Source organism: Silene latifolia, chromosome 11, assembly GCF_048544455.1.
Source record: "Silene latifolia isolate original U9 population chromosome 11, ASM4854445v1, whole genome shotgun sequence".
Classification (NCBI taxonomy): Eukaryota; Viridiplantae; Streptophyta; class Magnoliopsida; order Caryophyllales; family Caryophyllaceae; genus Silene; species Silene latifolia.
Genome location: NC_133536.1, coordinates 41,424,320 through 41,448,705, shown reverse-complemented (window position 1 = coordinate 41,448,705; position 24,386 = coordinate 41,424,320). Strand labels below are relative to the sequence as shown.

Below are 24,386 nucleotides of genomic sequence, written 5' to 3'. Positions count from 1 at the left end.
CCGTGCGCATTCCTGGATTGGAGTTTATGGTGTGCATCTTCCCGGAAAGGCTGATGAGACAAGTTGGGCTGAAACAGGCGATCCCGAGGCTTGATACCGTCCCGCAGACTGCGATGGCGCTTACTACAGAGAGCCGAAGAGAGTGGGCCATTAAATGGGCCCAAAGAAACATGTGGTTCTTGAGTTTCTCCGCCAATGCTTTATGGGTGTCGGATTCTTATCTGAGATGGAGAAAGGCTACTACTCCGGAAGAGCGCGAGAAATTGAGGAAGCGCGAGCCCGTTGATTACAAGATGCGCGAAGTAGAGAAAGAGAAAGAGAAGCATCTGACAGAGGGAGAAGAAGAAGCCGGGTTTCAAGTTGTTCATCCTTCGAAGAAACCAAAGACTACTCCTGTCGCAGAAATGGTGGTTGGCAAGAATGGAAAAGCTAGACCTCGAGAAAGACCGTTGGTGATTAGGTCTGAAGTGGCGCAAGAGCGTCCGGCTCGAGGTCGTGACAAGAAATATGACAAGAATGACAAGGGCAAGGGGAAGATGGAGGAATAGCCCGAGTCTTTATTATTATTATTTGATTATTATTATTATTATTGTTGTAATAAAAAGGTGGGATTTTTAGAATCCTAGCCTATTCTATTTTTATTATGTAGCGTACTATTATTATTAGAAAATGAATGAAATAAAAAGGTTAAATGGTTATGAAACCGTTGTGATTTTCTATTTATTATTCTTGTCGAATTTCAAATGCAATGCAAATGTCCTTCTATTTACATTTTAGATATAATGGGTTGAATCCCGTGAAGGATTGCCTACGTATTCACTTAAAAAGCGAAATTAAACCCTTGCGCGTAGTTCGAGTAAATGTAAAAGAATAATTGTTCGAAGCAAGAGCTTGTAATGAACTTAGAAAATAAGCATGAGCTTTTGCTTACTCTGAAGGTGCGAATTTAGTTTATTTGATGATATGAGGATGACGAATTTGCCAAAATGCAAGAGCACAGTGACATTAGCTTATTTCAGCTTGGCCAGGGGCCGTTTATTTAGTGCCACAAGAGCGACACGTGGGATTACGCGAGGCGCGTTTTTATTCCTATTCTAGGCATAGTATCGTTTCAGTTGGTCAAGGTTTGTGGGGTTTGAAAACTCATTCCCGTCTAGGTCTGTGATTCTAACCGCACCCCCCGGGAGTATTGATTTGACTAGAAATGGTCCAGCCCAATTAGGTTTGAATTTTCCCCGTGGGTCAACCGGTAAGAGAGCTCTAACCGATTTAAGCACTAAGTCTCCTTCTTTGATGTTTCTTGGCCTAACCCTTTTGTTGAAAGCTCGTTTGATACGTGCTTGATATGTTTGGACATTATGCAAGGCGCGTAGCCTACGTTCATCCAGGAGGATGAGTTCTTCATATCTATCCCCCTTCCAATCGGCTTCCGGGATTTGACTTTCGAGTAAAATACGCAAGGATGATATTTCTAGCTCGACTGATTGTACAACTTCCATGCCGTAGGTCAAATAGAAAGGAGTAGCCCCAGTGGGCGTCCTAACAGATGTACGATACCCCCACAAAGCAAAGGGTATCTTGCTTGGCCAATCTCTATAGTTGTCAATCATTTTCTTGAGAATCGTGACAACATTCTTGTTTGCCGCCTCTACCGCGCCGTTAGTCTGTGGTCTATAGGGCGAAGAGTGGTGATGCTTAATCTTGTATTTGGCTAGCAATTGCTCGGTCTCAGCTTGGAAATGTGATCCATTATCGCTAATGATCTCATGTGGGCAACCATATCGACAGATGATGTTGTTTTGTATGAACTTTGCCACATTTTTAGCTGTAAGACTAGTGTAGGAAGCCGCTTCTACCCATTTGGTGAAATAGTCGATTGGTACTAGAATGAAACAGTGACCTCCTGTTCCGGCTGGGGTTATCTTCCCGATTATGTCAATTCCCCATGCAGAAAATGGCCAAGGGGATGTCATTGTATAGAGTAATGAAGGAGGGACATGTTGTACATTCCCGAAGATTTGGCAATTGTGGCAATGTCTTACGTATTTGATGCAATCGAATTCCATTGTGGTCCAATAATATCCCAAACGTGTGATTTTCTTTGCCATCATTGGCCCACTCATGTGAGGACCGCATTCTCCGTCGTGGACTTCTTCCATCACCTTTCGTGCCTGTGAATGATCAAGGCAACGTAGGACTACACCAAGAGGTGTTCTTTTGTATAATTCTCCTTGCATCAGAATGTATTGGGAAGCTAGTAGGCGTATAGCACGTTGTCCCTTCTTGTCCATATCCGGTGTATATGTACCATTAAGCTTAAAATTCAGGATTGCTTGGAACCAGAGTTCCTGTGCGATTTCCTCTTCGTCGGTGATTTGGTGGACATACGCCGCTCGACCGTCGTTCGATGCACAAAGGCATTTCCACCATGTGATCGGGCATATTGATCAAAGATGCAAGTTTCGCAAGAGCGTCTGCAAATTGATTTTCTTCCCGAGGTAGGTGTAGGTAGGTTACGTGATCAAAGAATTGAGCGACTTGGTCTATTCTAGCTTGATAAGGCGCTAGGCTTTCGCTTCGGATTTTCCAAGATCCTGTAACTTGGTTGATGATTAGTGATGAATCCCCGTGTACTCGGAGGTTTTTGATGCCTAAGCTCACTGCTGCTTGTAGTCCAATGAGACAAGCTTCGTATTCTGCAGCATTGTTTGTCACCTCAAAGTCGAGTTTGACAACAATTGGTGTATGCTCGCCTTCAGGAGAAATGAGCAACACTCCTATTCCGAATCCTCTTAAATTCGATGCTCCATCAAAGTACAGGTCCCAGGAGTCTACATCAGTTTGGAGTATATCCTCGTCTGGAAATGACCAAGTATCTATCGTTTGTGCATCGTTGATAGGATTTTCTGCGAAAAATTCGGCGATGGCGCGACCTTTTATAACTTTCAGTGGCACGTATTTGAGGTTGAATTCTGAGAGCATCAAGGTCCATCTTGCTAGACGTCCGTTAAGGACGGGTTTCTCGAAGAGGTATTTGACTGGATCCATTTTGGAGTATATTCTGACGGAGTAGCTAAGCATGTAATGGCGTAGCTTCTTCGTTGCCCACACAAGAGCGAGGCATGTCTTTTCGAGTTGTGAGTATTTGGACTCGTATTCCAAGAACTTCTTACTAAGATAGTAGATAGCACTTTCTTCACTTCCTACAGATTGAGCCAGCATGGCACCCATGGCCGTTTCGGTTACTGTGAGATATAAAACAAGAGGTTGATCTCGTTGTGGTGGCATGAGCACTGGTGGTTTAGCCAATATCTCCTTGATTCGATCGAATGCTTTTTGACAATCATCATCCCATATGGTGTGGTCTGTTTTCTTGAGTTTCTTGAAGATAGGCTCACAAATCATCGTAAGTTTCGATATGAATCGACTTATATACTGCACCTTTCCCAGGAATCCTCTGACTTCTTTTTCTGTTTGAGGTTGTGGCATTTCGATCAGAGCTTTGATCTTGGAAGGATCTATTTCTATACCTCATTGGCTAACGACGTATCCCAGGAGTTTGCCAGATGTTACCCCGAATGTGCATTTCTGAGGATTGAGCCTCATGTTGTACTTTCGTAGCCTTGCGAAGAACTTGCGAAGGTTCGCAATGTGTCCTTCTCTTTCCTTGGATTTGACAATCATGTCATCTACGTATACCTCAACTTCTTTGTGCATCATGTCATTAGGAGAGTAGTTGCGGTGCGTTGATATGTAGCTCCGGCGTTGATCAATCCGAACGGCATTACCGTATAACAATAGGTTCCCCATTGGGTGACAAATGCGGTCTTATGCATATCTTTCATGGCCATCTTGATTTGATTATAACCCGCATACCCATCCATGAAGGATAGTAATGCGTGGTCTGCAGTATTGTCCACCAATATGTCGATGTGAGGTAGAGGGAAGTCATCTTTTGGACTTGCTTTGTTTAAGTCCCTAAAGTCAACACAAACACGGATTCTCCCATCCTTTTTGGGTACGGGTACTATGTTAGCTACCCAGTCAGAATACTCGGAAACTTTGATGAACCCGGCTTTGAATTGCTTGTCAACTTCTTCCTTAATCTTTAGAGCCCATTCTGTTCTCATTCGTCGAAGTTTCTATTTTACAGGTTTGAAACCTGGCTTAATCGGAATCCTATGTTCAGCGATATCCCTGTAGATCCCTGGCATATCTTTGTAGGACCAAGCGAAAACGTCTTTGAATTCATTTAGGAGGTCTATAAAATCGGCCCTTTCGGTAGAGCTCAAGGTAGTCCCTATCCTAAGTTCTTGGGGTTCTAGTTCGGTTCCTACGTTGATGGGTTCGGTGTCCTCTATTACTGGTCTCCCTTCCCCTTCCTGTAGTATTTCTTTGGCTACGTAGGGGGGTATTTCGATTGAGTCTGGGTCTTGGTCATCCTCAGTATCATCATAAACAGAATTGCACTCAAGATAACACGAAGAGTAAGCAGAACCTGATTTATTCATATTAAAATTTGAGTAAAGTTGAAACAAAGAAGCCAACTGATCCATGGTCAGTGGCGGCAAAGGGACAGTGGTTGGGGCATTTCCCGAACTACTGTGACTACTCGAGGCTAAGCTAGGAGAAACAAAGGGAGTGGGGATGACGACAGGAGTAGACTCTCTAATGACTTCTCTAGACTCCGACTCTGACTCCGACTCCGACTCGAACTCATCGTCTTCTGGTTGTCCTTTGAACATCTCTCCTTCTCCAGTGGTGAGCTTGAAGAGTCTTCCTTGATTGTTGGTCCATTTGATTGATTTTCTCCATCCTTTCTGCTGTCTTGCGTTGGTTTCTGCAGTCCCAAGCATGGCAATGATCTCATCTATGATGCTTTCGGCGCTTTTGATTAAGGGAAGGTCTTGGAGATAGACATCTTCCTCACTATCCGTCCATATCCCATTAATGACCTCTTCTTTCGGGGAGATGAGATGCGAGCAATCTAAGGTAGATTCATCGCTTGTGATCACCAGAACTCCAAGAGGATTCTGAGTGTTGTTGGGTTTACCTCCCGGTGGTATTGGGAGTCGACCATCTTCAATCATGTCTTGAAGCACGTTTTTCAACTTGTAGCATTTTTCTGTGTCGTGTCCCTTGCCCCTATGGTATTCACAGTACGAATTCTCGTCCCAGAACTTAGACTTCCTTTCGGGTTCGGGAGTAGGTCCAATGGGTTGGAATTTTCCTTGCTTCATTAACCTTTTTAGAGCGTTGGAGTAAGTGTCCCCAAGGTTTGTGAATTTCCTTGGTGGGGTAGTTTTCTTGGATGGCTCGAGAAGGTTAACTTCATCGGTCTTGCTAGTAGAGCCGTATGAACGACTTGTCGAACCTTGATAACCTCGACCTACCGTTTTGGACAAGAGTCCTTTACGGATGTCATCTTCAATCCTTGTCCCTAGTACGATTAAGTCCTTAAAGGTTTTGATGTTTTGGTATCTCAAATGATTGGCATAGATGGGTTTGATATTATCCACAAACTTCTCCACAAGAGTAGCCTCATCCGGGCGTTCAACTAGTTGGGTACTAGTCTTCCTCCACCTACTTAGGAAGTCGGTGAATCCTTCTTTGTCATTTTGGGTAAGAACCTCTAGAGTACGCATGTTGACTTGGATCTCGGCATTATCCGCATATTGTTTAGAGAACTCGATTGCGGCATCTTCCCAAGTAGCGACCTTCTTGTGATCTAAAGAGTAGAACCATTGCCTCGGGATGGTATCAAGAGATGAAGGAAAGATCCTTAAGAACATCTCGGGTTTGATGCCTTTGATAGACATGTAATCCTTGAAGGCACGGATGTGGTTCAAGGGGTTCTCGTGTCCCTTGAATTTAGGGATATCCGTCATATTAAAGTTAGTTGGCAATTTGGAATTGACGGCCTCATACTTGCGATTGTTCTCCCTATAAATGTCATCACCCTTAAGGTACATCAATTGCTCCTCTAGGTATTGGAGTCTTTTCTCGCCTCTGATCATCCCCATGAGAGGATTTTCATCCTTGGATTCGTTGTCAGAGTCACGTAGTACTTCACTTTCAAGAGGAGGCAACCTTCCCTCTACGGCATAGATACGGCCTTCGATGAGCTCAAGGCGGTCATAGGTTTGTTCTTGGGTAGCTTGCATTTGGGCTAGCACGGCTAGGATTCGATCATTACCATCTTGAAGTTGGTGGAGATTTGTTTCATCAATTGATCCGGGCATCTTGGAAAATGTATAAGAGATCGACGGCGAATCAAAACACGATCGACCATTCTAACACACTTGCTAAAAGAAGAAATTTTTTGACTCGTGAAGTGGGTGTGTGCCACTTGTGTTGAGTGAGCTTTGAAGAAAGACAAGGTTTTTGAAAATTTGTGTCCTAGTCAACTATAGTGTAGTTGTAGGAGTGGACTCGAAGTGAGGTTTTGAAATGGGCTTGTGGCCCGAATTTTGACACGACAAACGGACAGAGTTTTGACCGGATTTTGCGCTAATTAAAAGCCTATTTCGAAATTTTTGTTTTAAAAAAATGGGTCTTGATTTTTGAAGAAATCGTCATGGTTTTGTTTAGAAGTGGTGATCACGTAAGGTATACATATTTATACAAGCATTATAACGGGATGCTGAGTGCATTTAAAAGGGTTTTGGTTTAAAGGGTGGGTTGCCATACCGAACCATCAAACCCGAAGTCTGTGGAGAGGCTCGTACCAAAAAAGAGTAAGGTCGATTCCTAGTCCATTTCCTCAAGTAGTGAAGGCCCTTGATACAAACAAGAGTAAGCATCATGGTATGGATGACGTCAATCGCTATCCATCCTTAGGCCCAAATAAGAATTAGGACCGTTTAGACGGGACGATTGGTCGAATGGGTTGGGTTGGGCCTAGGAAGGCCGAATAAAACGGTCTAGGAAGACCGAGTTATGAAAACCGACAATTGTCTTGTACAAACTATTCCCTAACCTTGTTCAAGTTTCACCCTTGGCTACACGTAAGTGTATTATCCCCAGCGGAGTCGCCAAACTGTGGACAATGGGCCACGGGGGCGCTTGGGAACAAGCGTTTGCATTTTTGTATGGAGTAGCCACCAATTTTTATGGGAAATTGGAACCGTTCGAATACCTCATGTCATGTCAAGACACAAAGTAGAGACATGAACACTAAGCAATCGTTACCCTTAGCATTCTATGTCTAGAATGACTCTCGTGGATGTCAATGAAAACGGGTGCTCACGGAGATCTGGAGTAAGGGGTGAGGGTACGTATTAGGAAGCTCTTTTGATCGAACACCTAATCCCGCCCGCCTCGATAGCGGCCTCTACTAATGATTAGGGAGGTTATTCGTACTTGATATATCGTCGGCTATATGCATGCAATGCAACATCCAAGTTTTAATCCTAGCCTGTGAGAATTAATACTAAGTCGGTGAATAATTAATTAGCAAACAATTGGGTCGAAGTAGGATTTAATGTTCAATTATATGTGAAAACATACAAGTAATAAAAGAAATACAAGAAATACGAATTACAATAATGAAAATTACAATAAATACATCGGATTAGGCGATTTATGTCGAAAATACCTTTAAAACGGATAATTTGAGAAAAAGAATAAAAGAATAAAAGAAATAAATAAATTAACGAATAGGAATTAGCGTGATATTACGGATAATAGTTAGTTAATATGTAAACTAATTAAACTACGTCAAGGCAGAAACGGAGTTCAGGGACGTAACTCGGCCAGAACAGCGCAAGAGCTGCGTCCTTTGGAATAGCGCAGCAGACGCGCGCGTCTGTTCCTTGGCTCGCCCGGGTTTTGTGAAGCCGTAATTGCAAGCCGTTAATGTTAATTGGTGATTTTAATGATCAATTGGTATTATTTACTCGGATGGAAGTGATTAACATGTTATTTAACATATGAAGGGGTCATAAAAACAGGAAAACATGGATGAGACGGAATTGAACGAATTAACATAAGATGGAATAATGATAGAAGTGAAAAATATTAATGAGTCAAACAAATTAATTCAATTAATTAGGTTAAATATGGTGGATTAATGACGAATATGCGACAAATACAACAAAAGACGGATGAAAACTATATCAAAGACGAATTCCAGAAACCCAATATTGACGAATTGAATCTCTATAACCCGTAATTGAATTTAAATGACGAAAACCCGCAAAATATTGGATTATTTGGGATTTAAGTCGGATTTGTGATGGATAAAACATGTTAATGATGATGTTTATAATATACATGTGAATTATACTCTGTTATGATGAAGAATTAACAAACCAATGAAACAAACAAGAGGAACTTTGACGAACAACAGAGGATGAACGAAGAAGAAAGGAAGCTGGAACTGCGGCAGCCTCACGAAGAGGCGCAGCAGGAACTGCGCTCCTTCGAAGAGGCGCAGCAGGAATTGCGCTCCTTCGAAGAGGCGCAGCAGTTGCTGCGTCCTTTCTCGACGGTTATCTATTGGAAATCCGTAAAAAGAGGTTTTAAAGCATGGTTTTAGAAATCGGTTTTAATGGTATTTTCGACATAAACCTTACAATTGAGGATACAAAAGGTAAATACAATAAATAAGAGAGAGATTTACACCCTCAGACTTACATGTTGACGAAACGAGAAGGACAAAGATATCGATTAGTGATGCTCGACGCGAATGCAAAGAAAGTGCCCTCGTAAGAGGAAAACAATTAAGTTAATTAAGTTGATTGATGTGTAGTTGGTCAAATTGGTCGGTCATGCAACGGGGAAGTTGGTACTCAGAAGGATCCGAGCTTACGAGGTCGAAAGTTCAAGCACGTAGACGCCAAAAAGTAAGAACAAAGTCTAGAATGCAAAGGGAGAAGAGAAGGGCGGACACTCGCGTGAGAAATATGAGGAGCGAGGGCTCCTATTTATACTAATCATGTGAAGGAATTAGGGTTTTGGAGATTCTTTGGAAGTGAATCTCGGAAAGATATGAAAAAGATACGAGAAATACGCAGAAAAGGGCCTGGGAAGAGGCGCAGCAGCCACTGCGTCTCTTGGAAGAGGCGCAGCACCTGCTGCGTCTGTTCCCAAGTGGTTTCCTCCTGCGGAAGAAAGATTTCCGTGTTTGAGTTATGGTAGGACGGAAATAATTTGGTTTTCCATAATATCTTATGTGAATATTACGGGAAATTGTTTACTAAAAGATAAAATTTATGAAATATGGAATAGAAATATCCGGAACATTCCAGAACATTTTGACTCGGGATTTAACGGTTGTCAGAAAATGGAGATGGTTTTAGGCCCGGACTCCGAATGTACTCTAATTACTGTCAAAACGACCGTATCGGGACGTAGATGACAACTAAGAGGTAGACATTAATATTTGAGCAGTCACTTGACGATAATCTTACGAATTGTCACAAATCGTTCCGCGTACCAAACATGCGGCCCAATCATCACCGGGTGGTTTGCGGGAGGTGCAGAAATGAGGTATCTACAGTACTCCGAACACGTCGGTGGTACCCAGCCCAAGAGCAACTCGGGTCCCCTGCCAGACGTCGTGTCTCAACACACACGTCCCTCTAAGACTTAAGTCATTAATGTGCACATTCTTATTGGGATGGAAAACCCCAATAGGCGACTCAAGCAGAAGACGGTCTCCCAACCGCCTTCCGTCTCCATAGAACAAGTAACCAACCAACACTGCAATATCCTCCAATATACATGACAAATACCATAAATGCAAGATACCGTATAACAAGCCAATTACCGATTTATTAAATGCAATTAATGACAACAACTCATTTAACAAATAGACACATTATCGAAACTGAGTAGGATAAACCTACCTTTTTAGAAAATCTCCGTATGCTACTCGATACACCAAGATCCGTCTCATAAATCCGTCTCACAAAATCGTCTCCTAAACAAAATAATTAAATACGATAAATTACTAACTAATCTAATTTAATTAAATACGAATTAATTAATTAAATAAAATCCGTCTTATACTAAACAAATCTCGACATCCACCTACTAACCACCACCTCAACTCCCCACAGTGGGCCACCACCTAGCCACGGTGGGTCCAGCCCGCCAGTCCAGCCGCCCTAACCGCCCTAACAAAACCCACACACACCTAACAACACCACCACCACCAACAACAACAATCTACATGCCGACCACGCCACACCGTGGGTCCCCCACTGACCACGGTGGGTCCAGCCACCCTCGGCCACCATAGCACCCCCCTCACGCGCCACCATCAGCCCTAAGTCAGACCCATACAACACAAATAACAACCAACAACCCACCGCGAGATCCTCTTTTCGCCCCTTGAAAACGCCACCCACAACCACCATCTCCACCACCTACGACCTCCCCTCAACTCCCCTCACCAACCTCGACCTAAACCTCCCCACGACCGGTCCAACCCCAAATAAGCCGCCAAAATAGAAGCCCTGACCGGTTCAGCACAAACCCATAAAACCCCAAAAATCCACTCGATCAAACCCCTATATGGGTGGTCAACGACAACCCTATTGTGTTTAAAGACGGGTCAAAGGTGGGTCAAGTTCGGGACGGGTCAACGGTATAAAAAAAATAATATATATATATATATATATATATATATATATATATATATATATATATAGGTTTAAGACGGTTTTACCTTACGATCTCGAGGCGGAGGGCAAAATCCCCATATTCTCTTCCTTTCTCTCTTTTCTCTCTTCTCTTATATTTATGGATTTTGTGAGATTACAATATGATAGGGTTGGGGTGGATAAGGTAGGGTATATATGAGGTGAGTGCGGTATATAATACACGTATAATATATCGTATTATTATTATTATTATTATTATTATTATTATTATTATTATTATTATTATTATTATTATTATTATTATTATTATTATTATTATTATTATTATTATTATTATTATTATTATTATTATTATTATTTCGTTATTCCGTCTCAAACACAATTCGATAAAATATAACATAATATTATTATTATATAATTATAAAATACGGAGTATTACATAAGCCATGCCCGAGACTGTTTATATTGCTTCATTTGACACTAAAACAAACATACTGCTTTACAAAGACATAATCCACGAAATAATGTACATTTTTCTAAAAGTTATTGTTTGTAACGTGTGAATAACCTCACATTAACACAAAAAATCATGACCTAATGCAAAGAAATCCTTCCTATTTTGATTGACACAATCCATTTTCCTTGTCATGTTCCCGGTTGTACGTTTTCCATGACAAACGGTAGTTTGAGAAGCTAATAAATGGGATTGTGCCCATTAAATTAACAATTCGATTAGCCAAAAGTGAACTGTCGTACCTCTAGTTAACATGATCTTAAGTGTATACACAACTAACCAAGTGACAATGTGATACTATCTATCTTCTTCTATACAAACATATAAAACAAGAACCTATGACGACATCCTAATCCACGTGTGAAAAAATTCCCGCCTAACATTTCTTCTAAGTGAAACCCTAATCCAACCTCACAATGGAAAGATTTCCGCCTGCTCCGCTCTCCCTCAAATCTTTCTTCTCCTTTTTATTTTTAACTCCCTCATTTCTACCTCTCAATCTGCAAGCCTTTCAACTTTTTATTTATACTCTTATACACACAGAAAAATAATTATAGTTATAGATTCAATTATCAACAGAAATGTATAAGAGAAGAACGATGTGAGGGTTAAATAGTTCTCCTTTTAAAAAGTAGTACTATTCTTTCTGAACGATTTCGAAATCAAAGAGGTAAGTAGTTCTTCTTTTGTAGTAACTAAATAAATTCTCATACCAATTATAAGAAATTATTTCCCTTGAGATTAACATTTACATAGTACATAATATATATATAGGAAACAGAGTTTCCATAGTTAGTTTAGTCAACCCAAGATTATAGGAAGACCAAAACAATACTATCCTAAGTTAGGGGAATTCAATCCCAAGAATAAAGCTAGGCATAGATACAAATATACGGAGGATAGTAAAAATATTTCAAAGGAATAATTTATATTCTATTACACTCCCGCAGTCGAAGCGGGAGGAGGACGGATGCTGAGGCTGGATCGAAAATCGTCAAAAAAGAATTTTAGGTAGGCCCTTAGTGAATATATCCGCAAATTGATAGCGAGATGGAACATGTCGGATTAGAACTTCACCGATAGCCACTTTTTCGCGCACAAAGTGGATGTCGAGTTCTATATGCTTGGTGCGCTGATGGTTAATTGGATTGCTGGAAAGATATATGGCAGATACATTATCACAATATACGAACGCCGTCGCCTTTCGCAGAGGGCAATGTAACTCTATCACAAGGTTTCGAACCCAGCAAGATTCAGCGACGACGTTGGCGACCCCACGGTACTCAGCCTCGGCACTAGAGCGGGATACCATGGCTTGTCTCTTTGAAGACCATGAGACTAAATTATCTCCCAAATACACACAATACCAGGAAGTGGACCTCCGAGTGTTAGGACACCCACCCCAATCGGCGTCCGTATAAGTGACAAGAGTAGCAGTAGTGGACTCGGTAATATGTAAACCAAAATGAGAAGTACCTTTGATATACCGTATTATCCGTTTCAAAGCACCATAATGAGCTTTCCGGGGATCATGCATATGTAAACAGACCTGTTGGACCGCGTAGGCTATGTCGGGTCTCGTAAAGGTGAGGTATTGGAGAGCGTGCGCGAGACTACGAAACAGGGATAGGTCGGCTACAGGTGCACCAGCCGTGGCACTCAACTTGGAGTTCGTGTCCACTGGTGTATTAGCGGGTTTACAGGAACTCATATTAGCCCGGTTGATGATTTCGTCGGCATACCTCTGTTGGTGTAAAAATAGGCCATGCTTTTGTCGAACAACAGCTACACCGAGAAAGAAATTCAATGGCCCAAGATCGGTCATAGCGAACTAAAAGTGTAGATGACCCATAAGGGTAAGACGAAGCTTATCACTGGAGGTTGCTAAAATTATGTCATCCACATATAATAAAAGATAGGCAATGTCATTACCGTTCCGGTAGATGAAGAGAGAATTATCGGACCGACTTTGGGTGAAGCCAATTTTAGACACAAAAGTAGCAAACCGATGGTACCATGCCCAGGGAGCTTGTTTAAGACCGTAAAGAGATTTCTTGAGAAGGCACACATGATTAGGACGATCTTTATCTCGAAAACCGGGAGGTTGATGCATATAAACTGTCTCAGCAAGATGACCATGTAGAAAAGCGTTTTTCACATCAAGTTGGTGAATTGGCCATTTCTTTGACACGGCGAGGCTAAGAATAATACGGATCGTAGTGGGCTTGACCACTGGACTGAAAGTTTCATCACAATCAACAGCAACTTGTTGGGACCTGCCATTAACAACAAGACGAGCTTTGTACCGCTCCAATTCACCATTAGCCTTAAATTTATGTTTAAATAACCATATGCAGCGAGTAATATTAACATTATCCGGCCGAGGTACAAGATCCCAAGTCCCATTCTTAATGAGTGCATCGTATTCGTCGGTCATGGCCCTATTCCAATTTGGGTCACGGAGGGCAGTGATGGGGCATTTTGGAACGGGTGAGAGCGATGTAGTACACAGGTCGAATTGGGGTTTGGGTTTGAAGATACCGTGTTTGGCTCGGTGGTCATTTGAGGGGAAAAGGTGGGTATTTGTGTGGCTGGTTGTTGTTGGCTGGTCTGGGCAGAATGGGCAGGGGACGTATGAGGTGGTGAGGGGGGAGGTTGCACGGGTGAGCTAGGTGGAGTCTCGGTTGGTGCAAATACGGGAGATGACGCATCCAGGGAGGGATGCCATAGATGTTGCTGTACATAGGGTGTCGGGTCAGAGGGGGTAGACACGGGCGGTGTGGAGGTAGTGGCGAAGGGGAAAATAGTCTCGTCAAATGTTACATGACGGGCAATAATAATTTTCCGGGTTTGCAAATCCAAGCACTTATATCCCCTATGGTTGTCGGGATAGCCTAGAAACACGCAAGGAATAGCACGGGGGGCGAGTTTATGAATGGTTGAAGGAGGGATGTGGGGATAACATAGGCACTCAAACGTCCGTAGGTGTGCATATGCGGGTTCTTGAAAATATAGACTCGAGGTGGGTGAGGCGTGGTTGTTGGCGTTGCTTGGGAGGATGTTATGTAGATAGGTGGCCATGGCAAGGGCATGGTGCCAAAGAGAGGACGACATGTGAGAGTGAAGAAGGAGGGTACGCATTATGTTATTGATGGTGCGAATTTTCCGTTCTGCTTTACCGTTTTGGGGAGATGTGTGGGGACATGAGAAACGAAAGAGAAGACCGAATTTGGCAAAAAATTGGTGAAATGAAGTATTGTCAAATTTGGACAGTTTTAATGGAGTAATGGAATTGTGTTTTTATCATGTTATAAAGAGTGGAGAAAATAGAGTGAACCTGTGATTTTTGTTTGATAGGAAAAGTCCAAAGGAAATTGGTAAAATCGTCTAAAAATAAAACATAATATCGATGACCCATCGTGCTAAGCACGGGTGATGTCCACAAATCGGTATGTAAAATATCAAAAGGACTAACAGTGTTTGACATAGAATTGGAAAATGGAAGTTTAACATGTTTTCCTAATTGACACGAATGACAAATAGATGACAACTTAATCGAACGACAAATAATATTTTTATTATGACAAAGAGAACTAAAAATGGTGGGGCCGGGGTGTCCTAGGCGATCATGCCATGTTGAAGATGACGCGGCCAGCAGACCAGTGGGGTTGGCAGTGGCGGAATGGTGAGATGGGAGGAGAGGGTAGAGGTCTCCCGAGCTATTACTTCGCATTATCGGCTTCCCCGTCTTGAGATCCTTCACATTGAAACCAAACGGGTCAAAAGTAACCGAAACATTGTTATCAATTATAAATTTTCGAACTGAAACAAGATTCTTAATCAAGCTAGGCACATGTAAGACGTTTTTTAGGATTAAATTATGGTGAGGGGAGGGTAGGCTAGCATTACCGCGACCCGAAATTGGAATAAGTTTGCCATTGCCAACGACTATGTGACGATTATCACTCAAAAGAGAATAGGAAGAGAGCGTACCACTAGAGGACTACATATGTGATGAGGCTCCGGTATCCATGTAGTAATTTTCATCAGGTCCCTGGAAGTTCAGGGATTGCATCGCAGCAGCGATATCGGTTGGAACAAAAGCACCAGGCGCCTGAGAAGTGAATGAAGACTGTGCAATAAAGGCATGTTGCGGCCTAGGGCCAAGGATACCTGCAGAGGGGTTAGCATTAGGAGCCAACCAGCCGGTGGTGGGGTACGGGCAAGGGGATGGTTGCTGCGGCCAGGGTGAGAAAGGAACCCAGGTCCACGGTGGCGAATTGCCAGGGCCAGAGGACTGTTGACCGCGATAAGTATTCTTATTATTATTATTATTGTAATTAGAATAACCACCATTATTGTTATTTCCACCACCATTATAATTAGAACCACCACCATGATTCTTACCTCGATAATAACCTAGGTTGTTGTGTCGATTTCCTTTGCCTTTGTAGTTGTTATTAGAATTGCCATTTTTATTGTTGCCTATATTATTGGTGTCGGCAGAGGAAGGTTGAGAGGACAGTAGCGCAGTGTCAGGGGACTCTTTGGCAATGCGGCTTTCCTCTAGTGTGAGCATGGACCTCGCCTTGTAGAACGAGGGCAACGGATCGCTTTGTTGAATGAGCGTCGCCACACTGTTGTAACCAGCAAAAAGATGTGTGACGATTTGTAGAACTAAGCGGGTCTCCGGAACAGGCGAGCCAACATTAGCCAATTGATCGGCTATCATTTTGTGTTTTTGGCAATAGGCGGACACGTTCGGGAAATTATCCATGTGGGTACTGGTGAATTGTTGCTCCAAAAAGACGGCCCGAGAATTTTTGTTGTCATTAAAGATGTCCTTAAGACGATCCCACGCGGCTTGAGCAGAGAGACCGGGTTCAAGGATAGTGTGGAGAAGGTCAAGCGAAATCGTGCTATAGATCCACTGTTTCACGATTGCATCAAGTCGATCCCACTGACCATCTTTTTGAATCACGGTATCCTTGGAAGGGGCTACGTGGTCGATAACATCAAAGCACGTGCGGTGTTGAGAAATAGCTCCGCCCATGACGCATAATGAACATTCTCGGCCTCGAGTATGATAGGGACATAATTTTTGATATTGGAGACAGAGTAAGCGGGATGAAAGGTTGATTTAGGGTTTGAGTCGTTTGTCATCTTGAGACGACGACTGAGGAGACACAGAAGAAAAAGATTAAGGCGCAGAAGCGAGAAGCGGAAGATGTGTAGAGGATCGGGATTGGTAACTGATATCATATAAGAAATGATTTCCCTTGAGATTAACATTTACATAGTACATAATATATATAGGAAACAGAGTTTCCATAGTTAGTTTAGTCAACCCAAGATTATAGGAAGACCAAAACAATACTATCCTAAGGGTAAGATTATTGGTAGTCTTGAGACAAGATTTTGGTGAGTCTTAAGACAAGACTCCCTCAGTCTTACCAATAATCTACATGAGTCTTGAGAAAAACTTGAGAAAGTCTTAAGTCGAGTCTTGGAAATCCAAGACTCACCTTAAGTCTTGACCCCACCTTTTGTACTTTATTTTTATTTTTATAACCTATATTTTGTGTTAATAAGCATGCATTATTGTTACTTTCTCACAACCATTTCTCTCCTGTTTCAATTTCACTCCAAATAATTTCATTACAAAAATCAAAATTTTTTATTTTTGGGTATGGATCCTAATCAAAATTTTGATCTAAATTCTATTATGAATTTACTGCAAAATCCACAACTTCAACATATTTTATCCTTACAAAATACTAATTTACAACATTCTCAAAATCCAAGCACTATTAATCTTGACACTCCAAGTACACAACAATCCCCAGTTACACCAATTAGTATGGGATCGAGTTCTGAGAGTCCAATTTTCCAACCAACAAACTCTCAAGGTTTGGAAAACATTAATATTTCCGTTCCGAATTCCGCTAGCATTAGTCATGGTGCGAGTCGTAAGAAAGCGAATACTACACCAAGAAAGAAAGCGGTATCATGGACGGTGAAGGATGATAAACTTCTTGCACTAGCTTGGCTAAACACTACAAAGGATAAGATAGTGGGTATCGGACAAACATCCAACATATATTATAGTAAAATAACATCTTTTTATAATGAAAATAAAGATGTTGATCAAGCTGAAAGAGAAGCAAATCAGTGTAAACAACACTGGTGGAGTCTAAATGCAGCAGTAAACAAATTCAAAGGTTGTTATGCCCAGTTTGCGGAAAGGAGCAGGTTTGATGATGTTTTAAAGCTATCCGAAGCTTGTCAACTGTTTGAAAATATTTACGAGTCTAAATTCTCATATCTTCATGTATGGGAAGTTGTTTGTAAACAACAAAAATGGCTTGATTATGTAAGCAAACGTAAAAATACTGATGAACATGATTCGTCCAAGCGTAAAAAAATTTCGGAGATAGGGGAGTATACATCATCAAGTGGATGTGTTGATATATCCGAAGAATGTGAGGAGGTGCGCCCTATGGAACAGCAAGCTGCAAAAAGATTAGAAGCTCATAAAAGGAAGGGGAAAATCAAAGCAAGTGACGAGGATGATATCTCTGTTGCTAAGAGCATTGAAGAAACACGGTTACAATCAACAACTCGCTTAGCAGATTTGAAATAGCAAGAGCTTGAAACACAACTCCTTTGTGCTGATGTTAGTAAGATGACCCCATTGCAAAAGCTAATCCATGAGAAGAAATTGCATTCAATAGCTCAAAAATATGGTTGGAATCTTAGCGAGTAATCAATAGCCAGTGGTTATTCTCTAAAAAAAAAATAGCCAGTTGTTATTTATCATTTGTATTAAATGGTTGCAGTATTGTAGTCTATCTTTACACTTATGACTAGTGTAAATTTTTTTTTTTATCAAGTGTAGTAAAGTCGTTGGCAGTAATGTAGTAACACTTAATGCAAGAGTAGTAGAACTCTGTTTAATGAAGAGTAGTAATTGGTTGGAACTTATTGTAAAAACTATGAGCTGTAGTGAGTCTTTATTGTGAATTGGTGTTTTTTGTTGTGCAATTACTCCGTAACTCTATAATATCATTGTATCACATCAACTTGAACACACAAACTCCTCGCCAATTTCAACACTCAAACTCCTCTTAAAACTCAAACTCTTCCAACAAGTAAAATATGTCTGATATCAATTATTTCTCCCTAACTTTTGATGATTTATATAATGAAACTTATGATTCATATTTACATGATAACATCACTATAAATTTAGTAGATATATAGACATAAAGCGTGAAGAAGGTCATTCTCGCTTATGGGATGACTATTTTTCTACAAATCGAGTCTACTCGGATGGTCAATTCAGGCGAAGATTTAGGATGGGAAGGCAGTTATTCCTTCGTATAGTGGATGCCCTTGGTAATCGCTATTCTTATTTTCATCATCGAAATGATACTACTAGAAGAGACCCATTATCTTCGATTCAAAAGTGTACCACGGCTATGCGAATCTTAGCTTACGGAATAGCTGGTGATGCCGTAGATAAATATGTGAGGCTTGCTGGAACCACGACACTTAAGTCCTTGAAGAAATTTGTTCGTGGCGTAATCGAGATCTTTGGAGACGAGTACTTAAGAAGGCCAACGCCTGATGGCATCCAGCGAATACTACAAGTAAATGAAGCACGTGGCTTCCCGGGGATGATTGGAAGTATCGATTGTATGCATTGGCCGTGGGATAAGTGTCCAGTTGCTTGGCACGGGCAATACACAAGAGGTGATCAAGGTGTGCCAACGATCATACTTGAAGCGGTTGCTTCTTACGACTTGTGGATTTGGCATGCCTATTTTGGAGTTGCGGGGTCTAACAACGATATAAACGTGCTTGATCGTTCACCTGTATTCAACCAGTTTTTAGAAGGTCAAAATCCATATGTTCAGTTTTCAGTTAATGGTACTTCGTACAATATGGGCTACTATCTTGCAGATGGAATATATCCGGAGTGGCCGGTTTTTGTTAAAACCATCCATAGATCCAATTTATTGTCTGAAAAAAGAAAACTATTCGCTCGATATCAAGAAAGCGCAAGAAAGGATATTGAACGGACATTTGGAGTTTTAAAAAAACGATTTGCAATTATAGCTACCCCAGTTCGCTTGTGGAAGAAATGTGAAGTAGGGGATATTATGAAAGCATGTATCATCTTACATAATATGATTATAGAAGATGAGAGGGATGACAATACTCTAGTCAACAACGTTCAATTTGATGTAAGCGATAATTCACGATCAATACCTGAATTTGAAACCGGTTTAATTCCAAACTACTATGCTAATCGAGATAGGTTCTTTGCGAATCATACACCACTTCGCAACTGATCAAGACATCATCAATTGCAACACGATTTGGTGGAACACATTTAGGCTCATTTTGGAGGAAGAACTAACTAGATGATATGTCGTGTTTTATTATGTTATCTAATATTCCATGTATTTTGATAAATAATGTTTAACTAACCTATTTAATGTGTTATATAATTAAGTTTATACATTTTGATTAATAATATTTAACTACAAACTAGAACTAATTAATAAATTTATAAAAAGAAAAGTGAAATGAAAAAGTAGAGTCTGAGATGAGTCTGACTGATAATGTATAAAGTGTGAGGTAAGTCTGAGGTGAGTCTGAACAATAAATAAATAATAAAAGTTAGTGAAAAGCTGAGGTGGCAGAGTCTTAAGACTTTGGTGAGTCTGACTGATAATCTCACCCTAAGTTAGGGGAATGCAATCCCAAGAATAAAGCTAGGCATAGATACAAATATACGGAGGATAGTAAATTAATTCTAAGGAATATTTTGTATTATATTACCAATGACTACTCTTTATAATTGATAATTTAACCTTGATTTTGTCTTTCTATTATAAAGAGTAGTAATGTAACGTTGATTTTGACATGAATTTACAATTTTGATTTTTTTTTTATCGATTGGTTAAATCTGTTTTCCATCAACTATTCTAATTGCATTTTGTATGCGTTACTCTTGAAGCACTCGAATAACTTTGTCAGTACATTTGTTATCATACATGTTTAATTGAACTTATAGTACTTCACCATCTTTTTACTATACTAGTTGTTGCGCCGCGCCCTCCCGGGCGCGGAGCCCCAATTCGGTTAATCTTTTATAAAAATGACTAACTGAAATTTTGTTGAGGTACCTTGCGTTGGCGTATAGAATAAAATGTCAATTACTTTGCCAGTTTGATCTCAACCATTTATCAAACTTATCGGGACCTTTCTCCACTATTATGTGTGGTCAAATCCATATAGGATAACTCAGGGGTTAGAACGTACAATTGTACAGCTAGGTTACGGATTTGGATAGTGTGCAGCACTCTAAAATCATAATAAAGGCACAATGATATATGCTATATAGGATTAAGATGGGACAAAGTAAGGAATTTATAAGGAGTAAAAATAGGGTTTGTCTTGTAGTCATATGTTACTATACGCTACACCCAGAAATTAACTGCTAGTTTTATTTCCAATACAGCTTTCCATACAACTGTTTTTGGGCTATTTAACCTAAAACCTGATAAGTGCATATTTTATATACTTTCATCCCCTATATTAGCTCCATTTTATTTGTTATTTAGCACTTATCATAGTGTCATAAGCTAATATTTGTTGTTCTAGTGTATTTGCTTGTCTTAACATGTTTTTGTAGGAATCTAAGCATTTAGAGGCTTTTTCCTATCATTTTATACACCAAGTTCACTAAGCTAATCAAGACCAAGTGTTAGACTAAGCATGGATCATTAGATTGGGTTTTGCATGGAGAAATTGATGGATTAATATGTATAATGTAAATGTTGACAACAATCAAAGTCAAAGCCCAATGTTCAAATCCAAGTCAAGGTGGAAAGCATAAGATTCCAACATGCTTAGGATGCTTTTTGGGAGCTCTAAAGATGATAGATGGAGCATTTACCCAGGTGAATTAAGGGTCATTAATCACGATCTTAGGATTCCTCAAGCAATTAAGTGAGGAATTAAGAGAAAATACCCGGAAACACACGACCCCGATCAGGGCCACCTAACCTCGATCGGGGCCGCATGCATCTTGATTGTTTATGTTTCTTCTTCTTCTCCTATAAATAGGAGAGGCATCCCAAGGCTTAGGCATCTCAATTTTACGTCTCACTTTTGTTCTTCATAGCCTTAAGCAATATAATCTCTCTCAATAGTTTTCATATTAGTTTACAAATTAGTTAATCTTGTAGTTCTTAAACATTTGGTTCTTAATTCATTTTCAAGCATTTGGTTATATATTGTTCTTCCATTCAAGTTCATCTCCTTAAGGTATTTCTATATAGTTTATATTTTCACATATCTATTTAGTTTATATTAGTTTATAATTAAGCATTTCATTTAGACTACCTTAGTTTAATTTCTTTTACATGTTAAAACATTTAGTTTTTATAAACCACTCAACCATGTTATTCATTTCTCTTTATATAGTTTACAATTTACACCTTAACATGAGTAGCTAAATCTCTTAGTCTAAGGGCTAGGGGAGCCATGCAAAATCAAGTATATAACATGATAAAATAGGTTAATAATAATATTGTTCATATTGCTTCTATCACATGCTTGTGCCACAATGTTTAATCTTTGTTTAAGGCCTTATTCAATTGATTAAGTTTTTTCATTCGTTCTATAAGTCGAGAGGCACGGAATTGAATTAGACTAAGCATGTATAGTAGGACGACCTAGTCATGGACGAGAGTTTCTCTAGGACCCGATCTATGGTTGACACTAATATCGTAAGGTGAGTGTCCTTAAACCTAAGCAATTGATAATGTTATTAGTACCAAATTTATCATGATCGTATATTTACCCTTGCATGTGTGACTCGAACCCCTTAAACTCCCTTTTATTATATAATTTACATTACAACCTTTGTTAATCATTAAACAACCAAACCAAACTAAAAGCGAAATCGACCTTGATAAGAATCTACCCATAGCAATTCACGACGTAATTCCCGTTTCCTTGTGTTCGACCCCTATTGCTACATTAATTTGTGTTTAGGGAATTTTATCTTTGCATAGGTGTGCGATAGCCTATCAAATTTTGGCGCCGTTGCCGGGGAAACGGTTTTATTGCATTGTGAATTGTCGATTTTCATCTTGTTTTTCTTTGTCTTAGGGAACACTTGTTCCTTGAGACCGTTACTTATCACTTCTCTAGAAATTATTGTCTTATGCCCAGGTTCTCTCGTAAGGGAGAATTGCTTTCACCGGATTCCGAGACCGAGAAAACCTTTAGGAGAAGACGACGTTTTTGGAAGGAAGTGAAAGAAGCCTCTTCTCCCGTACAAGCCGAAAGTGCTAGAAAGTCTTACTTAGACGATCTAGAGGTTCTTGAAGAGGAGAAGGTTTCAAATTCATCATCTCCACCATCATCACCATCTACTACCAAAAAGATGGTGAAACTTTCCGATCACTCAAAGCCCACCGCGGCCATGCTTCCGGCCGGTATCACAACCACTCAAATTACCGCGCCGGAATTCGAGATCAAGCCGGCTTTCATTAGCCTTGTGGAGAGGAAGCAATTTGGGGGAAGTCCTTTGGAGGATCCCAACTTGCATGTGCAAAATTTTTGTGACTATTGCTCCATGATCCGACAAACGGGCGTCACTCAAGCCCAAATAAGGGAAATACTTTTCCCTTTCTCTTTAAAGGACAAGGCCAAGCTTTGGATCAATAGCCTTGACCGCACCGCCATGGGAATCACCAATTGGGAGACATTGGCTCTTTCTTTTTATCAAAAGTTTTTTCCACCGGAGAAAACTCAAACTTTGAGGAGCCAAATTACCGGATTCCGTCAACAAGCTCTTGAGAGCTTATATGAAGCTTGGGAGAGGTATAAAGAGCTTCAAAGACAATGCCCACATCATGGGCTAGATGATTGGTTTCTAGCAATAACATTCTACAACGGATGTTGTGCCGAGTCCCGAAGGATTCTTGATTCCTCCAACAATGGGCGGTTTGATCAAATTGACACCGACCTTGCTCATGCCACGATCGAATCTATGGCGGTCCATGATGCTCAATATGTCAATTCCCGAGTTGTGCCACTCAAAGGTAAAGAAGAATCCTCTAACAACTCCATTTTGCTAGCTCAAATTGCCTTGCTTCAAAAACAATTGGCGGAGAGAGATGCTAAAGATTCATTTCAACAACTCAATGCCGTGTCTACAACAAGCCAAATCGTTGTGTGTGAAGGTTGCGGAGGTGCGGGTCATTATGCCGCTCATTGCCGAGCTCCTATTGAAGAGGTAAATTCTTTTCAAGCTTTAAGACAAAGTTCATATCCACCGGGTACATTTTCCAACACTTATAACCCAAATTCAAAATTCCATCCGAACTTGTCTTACAATAGCAACAATGTACTTAACCCTCAACCCTCAACCCCCACCACAATAAAATGCCTATGTTCCTCAACAACAAAAGTATAATCCTCCACCGGGTTATCAAAATCAACAAAGGCCCCCACAAAACAATTACCAACAAAATCCACCACAAAATGGCCAACAAAACAATCAAGGAGTTGGTAAGCTCGAGGGCATGATAGTCCAAATGCAAAGGGAATTATTGGCTCAAATTCAAAAGAATGATCAAGCTCATAGTGCCGCGGTCAAGATGTTAGAACAACAAGTGGCTCAATTAGCCACTTCTAACTCTCAAAGGAAGAACGGTCAATTACCTCCCCAAGGTGAGCAACCACATGAGACCGTTAATTCTATTTCTTTGAGAAGTGGTACAAGCTATGATGGATCATCCATGACTTTGGATGAAGAAGTGGTTGTTAAAAAGGCCAAGCTTGGGGAAAATGACAAAAAGAAGGCTAGTGAAGAGCCTATTGTTAGAGATCATGTACCATTTCCTCACCGGTTATTGATGCTTAAGAGGAAGAGTAAACTTGATGCCAAGAATGTTGAGCCCCAATTGCCCGAAGATGATGACAAGGTGATTGTTGAGGAAATTTCTCCCAATGCTAAGGAGAGTGATGCCGTTTGAAAACTGGTAAGTGTTCCGAATGAGAATGAGAAAGTGAAAGATGTGGAGGATGCTCCTCCAAAATAAGTTGTTCAAATACCATTTCCCCATCGCCTAGCAAAGCACAAGGAAGAAGGTAAGTTCGGTAAGTTCATGGAAATGAGTAAGAATTTACAAGTCACCGTCCCATTTTTAGAATTGCTTACCAAAGTCCCCTCC

At 40.6% G+C, this 24,386-nt stretch overlaps 1 protein-coding gene and 1 non-coding gene across 2 annotated transcripts; one reads left to right on the top strand and one right to left on the bottom strand.

The window, feature by feature from the left end:
* Nucleotides 1-18,482: 18,482 nt before the first annotated feature.
* On the top strand, nucleotides 18,483-19,481 carry LOC141613289 (uncharacterized). Its single transcript, XM_074432023.1, has one exon. The coding sequence runs from the start codon at nucleotides 18,483-18,485 to the stop codon at nucleotides 19,479-19,481; it is 999 nt and encodes a 332-aa protein (XP_074288124.1).
* Nucleotides 19,482-22,963: 3,482 nt separating this feature from the next.
* Nucleotides 22,964-23,070, bottom strand: LOC141615542 (small nucleolar RNA R71). The gene has a single exon (XR_012529958.1). It is a non-coding gene; the product is annotated as a small nucleolar RNA R71 (small nucleolar RNA).
* Between the last annotated feature and the right edge of the window lie 1,316 nt (nucleotides 23,071-24,386).

What these genes read in the sequence shown, in the direction of transcription:
- LOC141613289 (XM_074432023.1), top strand. Translation starts at nt 18,483, where the DNA reads ATGGGAAGGCAGTTATTCCTTCGTATAGTGGATGCCCTTGGTAATCGC.